At 35.8% G+C, this 17,008-nt stretch overlaps 1 protein-coding gene across 39 annotated transcripts in view; it reads right to left on the bottom strand.

Annotated features, from left to right (window-relative positions):
* Positions 1-17,008, bottom strand: part of ABI3BP (ABI family member 3 binding protein) — a 141,849-nt gene that overhangs the window by 40,465 nt on the left and 84,376 nt on the right. For 26 of the 39 annotated variants that reach the window (XM_064644224.1, XM_064644228.1, XM_064644234.1 and 23 more), the window contains 13 exons: positions 16,158-16,223; positions 14,884-14,964; positions 11,639-11,707; positions 10,681-10,728; positions 10,109-10,183; positions 8,481-8,528; positions 7,929-8,003; positions 6,602-6,649; positions 5,638-5,712; positions 4,761-4,835; positions 3,435-3,509; positions 2,728-2,802; positions 419-493 (listed from right to left, as the gene is read on the bottom strand). In XM_064644224.1, the coding sequence (XP_064500294.1) occupies positions 419-493; positions 2,728-2,802; positions 3,435-3,509; positions 4,761-4,835; positions 5,638-5,712; positions 6,602-6,649; positions 7,929-8,003; positions 8,481-8,528; positions 10,109-10,183; positions 10,681-10,728; positions 11,639-11,707; positions 14,884-14,964; positions 16,158-16,223 (885 nt within the window). The remainder of the gene's footprint in view (positions 1-418; positions 494-2,727; positions 2,803-3,434; positions 3,510-4,760; positions 4,836-5,637; positions 5,713-6,601; positions 6,650-7,928; positions 8,004-8,480; positions 8,529-10,108; positions 10,184-10,680; positions 10,729-11,638; positions 11,708-14,883; positions 14,965-16,157; positions 16,224-17,008) is intronic. The other 13 variants (XM_064644229.1, XM_064644235.1, XM_064644260.1 and 10 more) reach the window with 11 other exon arrangements.

The following is a 17,008-nucleotide window of genomic DNA, read 5'->3' as shown; positions in this document are numbered from 1 at the left end:
TATAGAGTACAATGTAAGTTGCTAACTGTACAAGCACATTACAAAGGAATTCTGTTGCATTTTATGAAAAGAAAAAAAAAGTGCTCACAGAGAAGCATCCCTGATTTCCAGGAAGCAATCAAAGAGAACTCAGTCTATCTAGCCACTGAAATTTGTCAATACCCACATTACTACATTTTAGTCATCATTTGCTATGTGTATTAGAAAGGAGGGAAAACATTTTTTATTTTATATTACATATCTTACTATTATTTTTAGTGTAATTTTGACATATTTTGGTTTGATTGTCTTAAGTGTAATGCATCTGCTTCAGCAAAAAACTGGCTATGAATAATTCTATTAAGAAGCACAAAACCTGAGGCTAAGGGAAAGAATGATTAAACACAAGCAGATAAAATTAAAAGAATGACTCCATTACCAGGTTTGGTGTGTGGCACTCTTGCTTTTTCAGTTGTTTTTGGTCTGGTATAAATGAACTGTTTTTCAGTTGGAGCTGGAATAAAAACAAACAGCACCCAGAACAATAATTGAAAAAACGCACTGCTTTCATAGCACACAAGGATCATAAGTACAATCTGATCTGTAATAAGGCAAATTATGCAAGGGTAAAGCTGAAAATCAATCAGTTGGAATTCCTACAAAGAAAGGAAAACAAGTTAAATGGTCACTTACACAAACACACTTCTAGAAAAATATATATACAAATTTCTAGCTTTGCATCAAGTAGTGAAGAATATAGTCATGAACATCACACTGTAAAGTAATGGGACAAAACCAGACAGTAGTACTCTACATCTTCCTCATCTGCCATACATGGGTATCTAAGGACAGGCTCTATTTTTCAGTGGGGACTTTGTATCAAACTTGATTTATAAATTAACTTTTTTTCTCTTATATGGGAATGATTCAATGTTGTTGTCTTCACACTCTTCAGTTTAAAATTCTTGTAAAGAAAAAGGTAAGAATCATTTACTGAAAGAGGTTATCTTAGCTCTTGCTAGTTTGTGGTCCACACCAACACAAGAGGTCCCAAATGCCTTAGCCTGTGCATTCTTCATTCCCCTTGTTCTGAAGAATCAATTTTCTGCATACAAATATTGCATCAGGTAGCCCCAGATGTGTTCAACAGGACACTTACTTCATAAAGCTGTATAAAGAGATATTGGTTGAATACTAACCTAGGTGTCAATGCACACAGGGAATATATATTAAACTAGAGACATGACGAAAAGCATTTCTGATTTCCCCCTCCGCAAAAAAGAAAAAAACCCATAGTTTTAAGCCAATAAATAGCTATTGCTATTTCATTAATGGTACCATTTCATTTTCAGAAAAGTAGGGTCAATATGTGCCTGAAACTGGGGACAGAGAACTGATTGTTAGGAAAGATTGCTCAAGCAAAACTTGCACTGCCCAATACTGCTTGGATTCAGTGACCCTTAATTGGTCCACATCTGAAATTCAGTTAAGAAGAAACAATAGTCAGCCAATGTTTCATGTATTTAAGCAAGTTTCCCCAACGTGGGTGACTAGAAGTCAGCAGAGTGGATGGTTTTAAGAATTAGATTAATATTAGATTTAGAAGGTCACCTAGTTGGTCTGTATACTTTATGCTATACTTGATACCTTATAATTTTTTTCTGTAAAATTATACCATAAAGAGTTGTGTTGGTTTCAGCTGGAAAAGTTAACTTTCTTCACAGTAGCTGGTACAGGGAGGTGTTTTGGATTTGTGCTGAACATAGGGTTGATAATATAGAGATGTTTTTGTTGCTGTTGAGCAGTGCTTGCACAGAGCCAAGGCTTTTTCTGCTCTCTGTACTGCCACGCTGGCGAGGAGACTGGGGGTGCATGGGGGTTAGGAGGAGACACAGAAGGGACAGGTGACCCAAACTGACCAAGGGGATCACAGAATCACAGAATAAGGAGAGTTGGAAGGCACCCACAAGGATCATTGAGTCCAACCCTTAGCCCGGCACAGGACCATCCCCGAGAGTCACACCATGTGCCTCAGAGTATCATCCAAACAGTTCTTGATATTCCGGGCCATATGACATCATGCTTAGTATATAAAGCTGGGGGGATGAAGGAGTAAGGGGAAGTTTGGAATGATGGTGTTTGTCTTCCCAAGTAGCTCTTACGTGTGATGGGGCCCTGCTCTCCTGGAGATGGCTGAAGCAGGTAAGAGTGGTAAGCAGGGAATTAATTCTTTGTTTTTCTTTGCTTGTGTGTGTGGCTTTTGCTTCACCTATTAAACTGTCTTTATCTCAATCCACGAGTTTTCTAGCTTTTATCCTTCCAATTCTCTCCCTGATCCTGCTGGCGGGGAAGTGAGCAGGTGGCTGGTGGGGGCTTAGTTGCTGGCTGCTGTTAAACAACAACAGGAGTGAAGAAGAAGAGTATTTTAGAATGACATTATCCATACTTCAGAAGAAGTTACAAGAATTGCTACCTCTCCTTAAATAAAGTCCCCTTGTACTGGAAAATAGATAACGTGGAGGAATTGCATCATCCTGAGTAGAAGGGCTAGAAGACGAGGAAAAATCCTTTGAAAGTAAATGGGCTCATGCACTATTACCCTTATCACGACTAAAGAGTAAGTAAATATCTAGAAGCAGAGCAAAATTTCATTATTAGTTTTTAATAAAATGTAATGAGTTCTCTCTAAGATGATCTGCTCTAAAAAGAATGAAAAATAGAATAATTATTTATGAAATACACGATTACCCAATGTTGCCTTTGTTCTTTCAGGAATACGAGGAATCATAGTAGTGTCTGGTTCACCAAAAGTTGGAAAGATTTCTGTTGGAAAAAATGTCAATAAATTATCTGAATAATGAAGATAATCTCCCTTTCCCTCCCACCTCCCTAAAAAAAATCTTTCAGCACTATACTGTATACACCAGGAAAGGGAACAGCAATGGGCATTACCCTCGGAAATTTATGGTTACGAAACAATAGTAACAACCCTTCAGTGAAATCACTGGTTATCACAGATCAGTCAGATGTATTGATGGGGAGTCACATAATCAAAATATAACTGAAGGGTATCCTCAGTCTAATCTGGACAGAAACGTGTATATAAAGAAAAAGTAATGCAACAACATTAAGAGGTTTCTCTCATAAGAGCTTCAAAAACATGGTGCAAACTACTGAAGTATATTGCTCAGATGCAAGCTGTGGATAACTTGTAATCCTTGATTAAGGCATACATGCCACTACTATTTCTTCTGGTAATATCTGCATAAGATGAAAAAAAACTTGAACTGCTGAAGTTGCCATCAGTAGGTAGGACTTAATTGCAGCACTGAAGAGGTTTCTTAAGCTAGAATGATACCTAGATAACAGCAAATGCGCTGATGACAACTCACCCACCACCCACCCTCAAAGCAGTTGCTCAGTTATCAACCTTGGCAAAAGACCAGATAATTTACCAGGCTTCCTGTGCGGAGCATCTGGGATGGGAGTTGCTTTAGGTTTAAAGGGAATATATTGTGGTTCTTTAGAAGCTGGAAAGAAAGATCTGTTTTAGGGATTTATACTTTTCAGAAATTAGATAGGTTTATTTCACAGGCACTGCATGTGTCATGCTTGCTAACAAAAACAATCCCTGCATAAGAGACTGAAAAATCAAGTGTCAGATGCATACAGGAATTTAAAGAGAAAAGAAAGTCATGAATGAAAACACTGGTGCAAAATTGATCAAGTAAGCAAAATCTGGTGTCAAGCAACAAAAACTGAAAGAACACAGACAACTACAGTGGACATGTTTCCACCTGTATTTCAAAGCTCATAACTGCAATACCCATGGCATGTTTGACTCCTACAAGCGTCAAAGCATCACACAATATGTGTGACAGGGAAAGCAATTTTCTGTGAAGACAACAAAACAGCTAGAAATCTTTCAATACCTGGAACAGAGTAAAGTTCAATAAGTACAAAAGAAAACAAATCAAAACCACAAACAGATAATGTGAAAACCAGACTAATGATATGTAAGCATTGGTCCAAGGAGCAGGGAAGAAATAACCATGACCAGCTCAAGCTAACAAATTTACCTGTTGTTGTCTTTTTTTGTTCAACTGTAAATGTACTAGGTGCCAAAACTTCATAAAAAACATGATACACAGCATTAAGAGTACATATAAGCAAAAGGGTAAAAATACTCCCTTTTACATGACTGATTTATTTTCAATTTGGAACACATATTTTTTCCCAATAAATTATTTATTTATGAAATTAGTGAATATACATTCACTTAAAATAATGTTCAACTGATACTTTCAGAATCATTATGTGTTACAGACATTTGGCAGTTCATGGGTACGTAAATCCCTATTAAGTATATTTTAAGGGTCAAATTCTATTACCAGGTCACACAATCGTATGAGTGGTTTGAGTTACAGCTATTTTTAGAATCAAACATGAACCATACATCGTTTTCTCTAAGCACCTTTTGACAGGCACAAAAGAGATGCAACTTCTTCCAACTTCTTATAATGTTTGTATGTTGTCTACCCTGCTATACAGATTATTCATCAGTGATAGCTGTCATGTGGCTGAAAAGCATAGATAATTCATCAAAAATCAGACTTTAAAAAGAGAAATCAGCTCTATCTTCCTTTAAACACCTATATAATAATCATTAGAAAATGTATTTGTAATATGAAGAGATGTTAATCAACATTTGACTCATTGAGGAAGGACAACTTAAAAGAAACACTGAATATTCAAGCACAACAAAACAACAATGTATTTACCAGGTCTTGTGTGTGGTACATCTGGACCTGGTGATGCCCTGGGCTTGGAAGGGACTCGTCGACTTTCCTTTGGACCTGTGAAGCAGAGAAAAGTTTTGAATATGTTATTGAGGATGGTAATTCTTGGACCTGTGAAGATGTGCAAAGTTTTGAATATGTTCTTGAGGCTGGTAATTCATCATATGTCTCTAGATTACTCCTGACAGGAGATTAATTTTCTACTAAGAAATTTTTTAGAAATTACTTCTGTCATTTGAAAATAATCACAAAGAGATCTCCTGTCAATGCAATGAATATTATGTCTGTGCAAAGACTAAAGTGACTTCTTAAGTGCAGTGTCAGATTCACTCTTCACTCTTCTCAGCAGTTTTGAATAGAACTTTCTGCAGAGTAAACTGCTGTAGTTCTAACACTTCCTCTAATTGTGCTTCTCAAGTGTTTCATATTCCAAAAATCTACTGCTCATTTAAATCAACTTTGCATTAAAAAAATTCTACAGCAAAGCAGCCAAAGCAGAAGAAATATGGAAACTTACCAGTAATTTTCAAACAGACAGAACTATTTCCAAAGTTTTGGGAGCAGGAAAGTGCTGTAATTTTACACTTGTAATTGAGTAACTGAAAAATACGTATACTTCTCTCACACTCTATGGAAATTAAGATGTAAATTTTTCTGTGTGCAAGGGTTCAAGGTGAGTGTTAACCCACACATCTCTATCATTTTATGTTATTGGCATGTATAAATATATAGCTGATTATCTTGTTCCATGACAGCTATATAGCAAAATTTGATTATGACAGTGGAACTCCTCAATTTTGAAAATTCTCAAACTGATGAAACTTTCATGCACTAAAGGGCAAAATATTGATAAGCTTACTTGCTCTGGTTGGAGGAACACGTGGACTGGGTGAAGTTTTAGGTTTGGAAGGCCCTGGACGTGTATCTTTAGGAGCTGAAAGAAAGAAACTGGGTTAAACATTACTAAAGTTTTCCAAGGTATCAGTGTCAACTACCACCCACAACAGTCAATAAAAACAGAACAAAGATTTGAACCAAAGGTATTTTTATGGAAGTGATTCAAAAGGGAGTTTTTTTTAACAAAATCAAATTATAGTGAAAAGAAAAAATCTTCTGTGACAAAACAACAACTAAGCATGTGATAGAATTACTGGTTCCATTTAAGAAGAGGATTTAAAAAAATAGAAGAAGAAGAAAACAGAATAAGTGGCTTCAAATACAAAAGACACCACTGCTCTGTAATGGAGGTTGTCCTGGAATGATGCACAGTACCAGATTCAAGTGACAAAAAAATCCTTAGTCAAACGGATCTGCCTCAAGCAACCGCGTGACCCAAGATCACTGAAGTAATTGTTTTCTGACAGTGAAATTGAGGTTTGAGTGGAATGGAATCATTTTTCAGTGCTCTATGATGGACTGAATTTCATTTCATAAACTAGAGAGGAAGGGAAGCAGAGAAAGCAAGCTTACAGCTTGCAGCTCTGCAAATCTGCTCTACCCCAATCATATGACCAATAGAAACCATGCCTCCTCTACAGTATGACTGAGGACATATAAGTTAGGGTCCTGTTCTGATCTACCTTCTGCCTCTTATCATTAAATATTGAAGAAAATTGCCCTATGTTCTGTGTATAACAACTTGAAAGGAACGAGGGATTCCCTCAATTGTTGTGCAGAAAATAAAAAAAGTAAAAGAGAACCTTGACTATTAAATTATTAAGGAACATGAAAAGAAAGGTGACAAATTTTTGTAGGTCTACTCTTAATGATTTGTGCTGAAGAAGAAAGAAAATATGACTACTCAAACAAGAAAGCATCATTACCTGTTGTTGACTTTGGTTTCTCAGTTCTAAACTTAATTGGTTCCAGAACTGTATAGCAAAATAAAACAACAAAAACAAGTATTACCAGGAACAATCAAAATATTACAATCACTGTCTCCACAATGATCATACCATCCCTGCTACAGCTGATGACAGATGGTCACTTGTCCCTGAAATTCAACACTTCAGAGTATTATGCTGCTCAGAATTACCTCCAGTTCAAGGTAATAACTCTAATACAGAACAGATCCCAAATATAAATCTGAAGCTTTTGTAAAAGCCACAAAGAGACTGTGAGTGGTTTTTCACCTTCATCTTTGTACACTTTCCTGACTTATTTCAAGAGGGTTTTGTTTCAAACAATAGCTGCAGACTTACTGGGGGAAAAAGGAACCCGAGTTATCATCTCTCTGCCCATTTTTTTCAGCAATACCACCTAATACTGCATTTACTTTGGGTACCCGTACTGGGTCTGGGTGGGACACAGTATTTTCTTCATAGCAGCCCCTGTGGTACTCTGTTTTAAATTTGTGACTAAGAAAGTGTTGCTAACATACCAGTGTTTTAGCTATTGCTGATTATGGCTTGTTCCAGCATCAAGGAGTTCTCTGTTTTTAACTCTGCTCCCAAGTAAGTAGGTTGGGGGTGGGCAAGATGCCAGGGGGGAACACATCCAGGACTGCTGAACCAAATTAACCAAAGGGATATTCCTCCTCGTATAATGTTATGCTTAGCAACAAAACTTTCCTAAAGGACTCATTGCTCCCAGATTGGCACAGGTCTCCTAGTGGGATGTGGTCGGTGGTACCACTTGGTTCCCCCCCTCCTTTATCCTTCACTTGTTAAACTCTATGTTGAGCTACAATTTTTTTTTCTCCCTTCTGCTCCTCTAATTCTCTCCCCCAGACCACTGTGGGGTGGAATGAGAAAGTGGCTGGTGTGTGCTTAGTTGCTGGGGTCAACCCTCTACAATACCTCATGCAACAGCTAGTGTGAGTTTCATAACTTACTTTCTCCATCCTTAACTAAATAAAATGATACCCCTCCTTTTCATCTTCGCTTCACCAAAACAAGCAAATTCACACAGAAAAGACCTATTTTCACTGAGAATTGTACAGAAAATGCTCACTGTTGCAGTGACTTAAAATGTAGCAAAGAACTGTAGACAGAGATTTTAAACTTACCAGGTTGCTTACAAATTCCACAATTTTATCACACAAGGAATATATGTGCAAGGGATACATATAAATATGAAGCTCCACTGATCACAGTAGATTTCATAAGACACACATATCAGTATGAAAATATAAAGAAACAATGTACTTACCAGGTTTTGTTTGTGACATCTCTGAGCTTGGTGATGTTCGGGGTTTGGAAGGAACACGGTGTGGTTCCTTAGGGACTGAAAAAAGAAATAATTTCAAGAACTCATCCTGACAGAAGACATAATGTTAAAAAAGAATATATGCCTTTGGGACCTTCTGGAAACATCAAAAACTTGAGTAATGGAGATATATGAAAGCTTGAAACAGTGCTGATGGAGAACCTCTGTAACAGGATAGCATAAAGCAAGGCCAGTATGGATGGACCAATATAAAAGGTGAAGCAGCACATGACAGAATCTGAGTATAGAGACAAGTAGTCAGATTGTGGTGCTTCTGTCCACTTTATAGAGTGCATTTGTGTGAAAAAAAACGCAGAAAAGATGATTATTAATTGTTAGTATAAAATCATCAAAAAATCTCTTACAGGATGAAATTTATTAGCAAAAAATTATGATGGTGGAGTACAATGAATACTTGTGATGCTCAGCATACACTGAGAGAAAAGCTGAATGTGATGGTCCCCAAGTGATTTACGCTCTAGGTAAAACTGTTACCTATTGTTGGTTTTAGTTGATCAGTTCTAAATGTTATGGATTCCAGGACTGTATTGGAAACAAAACATAGAAGACATTTTGAAAATTGAAGAGAATAACTCCACTTACAATTAGTATTACTTGACTAGTAACTGCTTTCTGAATCATATACTATGTATACTGCCTCATAAAGAAACAGTTACCTTTAAAGAAGTCTCTGAGAAAGCAATGTAACCTGCAAGATAATGTGAGCTTTGTTCTCCCATGGGCTTCAGTGAGGTATCCAAATATATAGCATTATGTTATTCAAAAATGGCTTTCTAGAGACACAAATATCTTCCTTTTGTGGTGTATTTCAGGTGCAGTTTATATATACAGTTGGAATCAGAGACTATTTGCTTGTTTACTGTATGCCATATTATTAAAGAGCACTATGGTGTATTGTGTTGCACAGTCATATTATTCAGCTCTAAACTGGTATGGATCTAAAATAAAACTGTATGTTTAGGGGACATAAAGGTGTGAAATTGATGGTATCCCTCTCTGTGTCAATTTTTCTTTCTGAATTACAATAAAAAAGAAAAAAATTCTTTTGATCTTTTAAGATAAGTGATCACAAGGTAAGTGGATGATGCTATAGAAAAAGTTCTGTATATTATAGATTCTTGAAAAAACAGTAAGTTGTTGTGTTGGTTTTTTGGTTTGTTTTGTTTTTTTAAACACAGAACAGTACAAGCTTGTAACATTTGTGTGACAAAACCATTAATCATTTTTGAGAAGGCCAGACTACCATAATAATGAAAAATGGCTACAGAGGTAACAGCTGAGCTAATGAGAAGCTGCATTTTAAGGTGTAATTTGGAAACAATGTTTTATAATCAGCTGTCATGGTTAAAAAACTGTGAGAGGACAAGGTTTTTTCTTTTGTTTTCTACAGGCGATAATCACATCTAAGAGATAACATCAGATTTAAAAAGAATATTGCTTCGTGTCTACAGTTTAAAGATCTTCATTAAATTCATTATCATTAAATTTTTCACATTTACCAAAAGATAACATATGTTAATATTTGATACCCTTGCAATTTTCTGATGATATTACAAACTGGATAGCAGGGGACAGAAAGTAGTTTTTCCTGTCTACTACTGAATTCAACTGCACTCACATTTAATTACCTAAAAATCCAGTATTTTGGAATACCAATTAAATGATCATTAATGTCAATAAATATAAACAAATACTATGTACTGGGCAATTTCTCATGCAGAAAATAATAATGTCACGAAATTAAGTAATTGTTACTTAAAAAGGAAACATAACATATTTATTCTAACAGTGCAAAGCAGTGTGGGAAATAATTGTACCACCCAAGTAGCCACAGTGCATACATTAATTGCTTGGTATTTGCTTCAGTTAGCACAGTTAATCTGAGCGTAACAAAATTATTCTCATCCTGTTGCCCTGAAGTAACAGAGGTTTATTCTTTTGCATGATGAAAAATACCTAGCAAATAAACTGCAAATAAATTGCTGAGCACAGCAGAACAGAACCCCATTATGTTTTAACTGGCTCAGGTAACTAAACAGCTGCTCAGAAATACATTTCAATCCAATATAAACTGAATCAGAAATAATCACAAAGCAGTTTACCATCTTTGGCTTGTGGGATATGAGGTTTGGGTGAAGTTTTAGGTTTGGAAGGAACACGTTGAGTCTCCCTTGGAGCTGGAAGAGAAAATGTGCGTAATAAGTTGGTTAAATTGCACAGCAATTTAACAAATCTGATACCAGATGAACACACAAGCACAGAAACCTCACACCTGCAACCAAGAAGTCTCCTTGTAGGAAGTAGGAAAGTCAGGTAATACTCTCCATGTGTTTACAATAGTCTAAACAGGAAAGTGGAAGTTTAGTAATTTTTGAAGCTTAGTTGTTTGTTGGATTTTTGTTTTGTTTTCATAAAAACTGGAACAAACACAAACAAGCATAATTATGAGAAAGGTGATTAAGAGCTGCCAGAATAATTTTCTTAAAAACCAGGCAATATTCCAGCTGTGAAGAGAGCAATAAGCCCAATAGTCGTGAATGCCAAGCAAGAGAATTACCTAGAAGGAAAATGAAGTTAAATGAAACAATCCTAAGGCATAAGGTGATTAACTTCAGTGATGCTTTCTGTGATGGAAAAAAGCAGACATGATGGCTGGCCAAGGAAATATCATTACCTATCGTTGGCCTTGGTGGTTCAATTCTAAGTGTAATAGGATCCAAGACTGCAACAGAAACAGTGTGACAAAGTAAGTGCAGAATATACTCCAAAAACCTAAAATTACTGCACCAATACGTATAAAAGCAGGTGCTAATACAACATCACGGTAATGTGGATCTTCAAACTAACTTTTACTTTTTAAAACCATGGGCAATTAAAGTTCCTAATAATACAGGTTAAATAAGAAATATATGATTGGGCAAACTTGATGGCAACAGAAGCAAAAATATGAGGATAGAAATCAGTGAATCTTAGAACAAGCAAGAGAAATGATCACAGAGCTTAACCCAGAGAGGAACTCTTGATATACAAAAATGTCAGGAATCTCCAAACTGAAGTCTGTTACTACTTGAAAGTAGCATGCTGACCATGACAAGACAATTGAATTTTTCCTCTAAGGTAAGCAATTAAGCAGAGGACTAAAAGGCTGCTATTGGTACAGCTATACTTACTAATTATCTGAAAAAACTTATTTTGGTAAAACCTCTTAGTTTTTCTTCATTAGATCTGCTTACAATATGGATAACAAAATTGGTATATCATGTCCTTTTCCTCCTCACAAACTATGCCAAATGGGAAAAAAAAATCATGAAATGGCAGAATCTATAAAATTTCCTGGCAATAAAGAAAATACATTAAAATAATATTAATGCATAAACTCTCCCCTCTCAAGGCATTAACAAATAAAACTATAAAACTTTGATTGCAACTGATGCTTTTGATACTACCTCTTAGAAGACATCTCCATGCTAGAAACATTGAGAAGTAATAAAGCATCAAGATTATACTTCCATTTGTTTGGGTTTGGACCACATATGAATAAGCAAGAAGCCTACAGGAAATGGTGCTTTCAACTGCACATATTATTAGACCAGTGAAAAGAAGAATGACTAAAGATGACTCATAATCATTACCCTCTGCAGTCTTTGGACGTTCATATGTGTAGGGACTCCTAGTAGTGACTGACACTGGAATGGTTGCTGCTGGAATAAAGAGAATTTTCTTGAGAGAAATACAGGTGCATCTATATCTATTTTTCAGCTGCTGGCATGGCTCAGCTGCTCTTGTTTCCCAGTCAAAATTCACCTCCTCCCAACTATTCAGAAACACTGAGTAAATGATAAATTTACTGAATGTTCATAACTACCCTGTGTGACTTTTGTGGCTCTTAAAAATTCAAAAGTGCATTTATGCTACAGGAACACAACAGCAGAGGACCTCTCTAAATCTTCATCTTCCTGTTCTACTAAAGTTTTTTTCTCCTTCTCTTTATGGTTGTAGGTCACTAAAGAGAAACAGTGGCAGAGAAATCCTTTTTCTTTGGTAAATCTTTCTATTAATTTTCCTGAGTTTCTTCCATAGTGATGCCTTTGCATATTAGATGTGAAAGACTTCAGGTGTAAACAACTGTAAAGTCACAGAAGGCAAGGCTGAAGATCCCAGTAGATTAACTAGTGCCACAGCACGTTAGATAATCAAGTTAACAAGCCTCCTGACTCTATCTACAGTACTTAATTAGGTTTGAAAGGGATGAACTCCAAAGACTGAAAAATATAAGGATCTTTGAAGACAAAGTTTGTAGAATTATTTAGTATTAGCATGGTTTTATGACTGGAGCCCATTTTCATTCCTAAATACATCTATGGTCATTAAGTAACTTCTGTTGTTATCCAAACCTACAAACTTTACTTCACTTTTTTACTCTGCTTTGACTCTTCTCAGTCTATCTTCTTTTACCTGTACTTGCACGACACATATTTTAATTAGGAAAGAGAAAGTGATTGGTGAATGTTGTACAATGTGCCTAAAATTATATTTTCGGACATACTGGCGACTTGTCATGATGAAATTCAAAAAGCATTTCAAGACTCACAAGTACTCTTATTTCAAGGAAATTACCTTAAAATACAATAAAACCTGAGACCCTCTAAAACTCTGTCAGTTTAGACACAAAATTACTGTATTAATTTAAAAGTCTCTATTTCCCTGCATGAAGGTTTGTGGTGAGGGGATTATATCTGGGAGGATTGTGTTTAAGTTAAAAAGACTGAATTATTTCAGAATTTTAATTTTCCCCTCATTTATTTGCTGACATTTTTAAACAGTTAACGGTTGATGTATTTGATACTATTGCCACTACTCTAAGAAAGCAAAATATTCCAAAATTTCTTCAAGACAAATAATTTAAGTAAAGTAGTTGCCCAGAGCGGTTGTGGAATCTCAGTCCCTGGAGAGACTGAAAAACTTTTCCAGGAAGAAAATGTTGCAGTGCAGTTGGGTGCATGATAGAAAATTCATTATCATTTCCTGTTCTGAAAAATGGAGAACTTAGTATGTTTAGATAGAGGTGTTCATGCTGACAATAGTATAGGTGAGGACAGTGGCTGGGCGTGATCACATTGGCAACAAAAACTCTTTTTCATCCAGGTAATAGATTCAATTACCCAAATATCAAGAAAAAGAATGGAGTTGTGAACTTCCACTAGAATGTACAGTTTGTTGTTTGGAAGGATTGAAAATTGTTTCTATGTTTGGGGGTTTTCAAATGAAGTTTTTTTCTCTGCTGAAAATCAGAAACTGCACAAAAGACGTATTAACAATGAGAGTCAAAATTAACTTTCAGGATCTCTGTTTGACCCAAAGTGGGTCACTAGTAAGTCCCTGATCAATATGAATTTGTCACATATTCTTCATTACTTTGATTCACTGTTAAGGAAAGCTGACAACAACTGTCATGACACAAGTTTCTAATTTACTCTGAACTCTGAAGTGAGCAGGAACATCCTGCTCTTTGACCATTTTGCCACCCACCCAAAAGCCAGGTTCTCCCCATGCATATTTTATGCCTCAAATAATATCTTCTGAACAAGAATATCATCATTTGTCACATCAGAATACGTGCCAATTTCACAATTACCTACCTACAGGAAAATCCTTACAAGCTTTATTGTGATTAAAAAGTGTGCATTAGGATTCCACCTGATTGGTGAGTGAAACCACCAACAGGGAAAGGACAAGGAAGAGACATGAGTACAAACACAGAATCATGACACTTTTTTTTGAGTCATATAGAAACTTGTTATATAGCTATTCAGTGTGGAAACATCAGTATAAAATCTTGATCTTGTCGGTCCAAGGGTGTAAAATAATTTCATGCAACTGTTTTCAAATGAGTTGGTTTTTTTCTCTGCTGTTTTAAAAAACAACATGCTGGATTCAGATCTATATTCAGACATAGGCATCTACAGCAGAGACAAAAGTAATTATTCTTGTAATAAAACACTGGACTTCCTACACTAAAAATTATGTAGCAGCTGTAATCAGCATGAAAAACTAATTATACACACAACTTTGAGACAGTTCCAAGTCATAAGTACCATTCAGTTAACAAGCTTCCCAGGGAATAATTTGGTCTGAAGAGAGTAATTTCTTTTTACGAGCAAAAAATAATTTGCAGGGAATCTGGAAAGAATTTAATGAAATTGTCTGATCTCTTCCAGCATTAAGTGAGACATTCTTACAATAAACAGTTGTGCAATTTTAAGCTTTTTAACTTCATTATAAACCATGTAACATTATAAATATTTGTGTAACTTTATTTACTTATTCTCCAGGTCCAGAAAATGCCAGGTGTATTTTGTTCTCTGCCATATATCATAGACCAAATTCAACCCCAGTGTGAAGGTGCTATTTGAGATCATAGAATATGCCCTTAGTAAATTCCAGAACAGAATTCCACTCTTATTTCCACAGATTCAATTAAGTCTACATATGCATTAATGATCACTGAATCAATAAAAATCCTACTGTTCTATGTAAGATGCTATAACCATCAGTAAAACAGGAAAATTTACATGTTCCAGACTCTATGCTGAACTAAGTTGGAAAATTTCTGCTTTTGAAATGAAAAGCAGGAAAACAACTTGCATCAATGCTGGGCTGTGTCAGTTGGTGATTTAGGATACAAAAGTTAAAAGTTTTCTTGGTTTGCTTCTTTTTTTTTTCCTTTTTGGATTCAATACAAAAATATTATTCCTCAAAGAGGAATTCCTCATCCTTCTGATGATTAAGTGCCAAACTTCACACAGAATAAATTTAAGCTAAAATGCACTACTTAAGTGATAAACTATAACAAATGATGGCTATGGAAGTGAGTTACCAGGTTTAGTTCGTGGCTTTTTGGGTCTGGCAGATGGTCTAGGTTTAGATGCAGAAGGTGTGAGTTTTGCTTCTTTAGGAGCTGAAAGAAATATACTGGATTATAAGTTTATCCTTTCCACTTTATCACATAAAAATGAGAAGGGCAACAAATGGCTACTGGGAACAAGAGCAATTGGTAAAATCAGATATGCCAAGAGGGTTTCTCAAAAACCTTCCTAAGCCTTCACTACCCCAGCAAAATCCCTGCTTGTTCTTCACTGCAAAATTAAGTAGATTTAAAATATGTAATTGTAGCTTGCAATCAGATTCTAATGTTCCTCTCATTAAGTTAGCAAATTCATTTTTGCAAGATACCTAAGACGTAAAACAATAGTCCTTTTTATTCTTCTGAATTCCAGGTCAATTTAAAGCCATCAGAAGACATAAACAGACAAAATATGCAAAAATGTCCTCAATTTTCAGCACTATAAAGAAATTACTGGCAGGCAGCTGGAAGAACATGGAATCAATAATAAAAAACAGAATTGCTTCATAACTGTAGTCATTGAATTCTGCTAATAAAATAGAAGCAGCATCATGTAAATAGTAAAAATTAAGAACAACCAGTCCTAGAAACCTTTTTCCCCCTAAAAATGCATGGGCTGGAACTATAATTCACTAATCTGACTGTTTGTCTGACCTCGGATGAACAGTTTTGGGCAGTATAGGCAACAATTTTGTTCATCTTTAAAAAGCAGGACTCTGAGACTGCTTCATAGCAGTAGACACAGTGGAAAAGTGTTTGACATTTACAGTGAGACATGAAGTGACTTAGAGGTGTTTTTCAAGCCAAAATGACATTCAGAAGGATTTATAAAACAGTAGAATTAACACATTCACCTAGTGCCACAGGAATCCTTCACTGAGTGTTCTAGGATTAGCATCCACAATATTACCCTTGCACTTGGCTTTTCAATTGTATTTCCAAGGGGTTTGTGATTATTTCTGAGGGTAAAGAGTGTTGGTGTAGAAAAGCTCCCAATAAAATGGAACACAATTCTGATTCCCAAAATTTTACTGTACCATAGAACTAGAGCAGATGTATGGGGAAAAAAATGGTTTCTTCTTCTCCTGAGCTTAGAAAAACAATTCTGAATGCTTATCTCCTAACTTTTTCCCTCTTTCAGAGAAATGGATTAAATACAGTACGAGCTATGAGATGAAGTAGCAGAGTCCAGATGGTGGTTTGGACTGCAAAGAAGAATGACCAACAGCTACAGAAACATGTATTACCTAGTGTTGCTCTTGGTTGCTCGACAGTCTGAGAAGTTTTAGGCTTCAAAAGTGGTGGTTTAGGAGCTAGAAAAGAAAAATTCGAGTGTAATCGAACCAATCAGTAGATGTATTAGCAGGAAGCCAAGAGGGTTATAATTCCAACAGTTCAGGGGAGCTGTTTTTTAAATAGTCTAGAGAAGCCTTACTCTTGTGCGTAAGACTCTACACTCCTTTTAGTTTTGTTTCCTATGAAATTGCACACTGTATGCTTGTGGCTATGTGTGAGTCTGTTTCTAAGGCTCCTTCCCCATTTTTACGTTCTCAGGACATTTTCATCTGTTATTTGATTCAATTAGCAAATAGATTTACGTTATGGGAGAACAGTGAGAAAGGATGGATGAGGTTTTTGACTGAAGAAAAGAATGTGGTCTATAACAAATACCAGGGAACCTATGTGAAAGAGGAAACTTCTAAATACCAAATTCTTTCTGAAATGTTAAATGAGTACCTACAGTAAATTGTAAGAGAGATATAAGACAACAAAGACAGCTCCTGCTTTTTACTGACCTGTCTGTTTATAAGACATGAGAACAGAAACATTTTAGGGCTCTAGTAATCCACACTGTAATACTTATTGGTCCAGCACCTGAATCACTAAAGGAGGCAAATTAATTTCTCTTAATGCCAAATAAGAAGAAAATTAGTAGATATCTGATTTTTTGAACAAAAAGTAGAAAAGGAAAAAAAACACATGACACCATGACAAAGTTCCTATAGTCAAAGAATAAATTTCATGTGTATATGAAAGTTTTTCTTCTACTTTGAGAAAGATCTCCTGTTTCCACTAGAATGGCAATGCTTTTCATTGG

This window comes from Pseudopipra pipra, chromosome 2 (assembly GCF_036250125.1).
Source record: "Pseudopipra pipra isolate bDixPip1 chromosome 2, bDixPip1.hap1, whole genome shotgun sequence".
NCBI lineage: Eukaryota > Metazoa > Chordata > Aves > Passeriformes > Pipridae > Pseudopipra > Pseudopipra pipra.
This window is presented reverse-complemented; position numbering and strand designations above follow the sequence as displayed.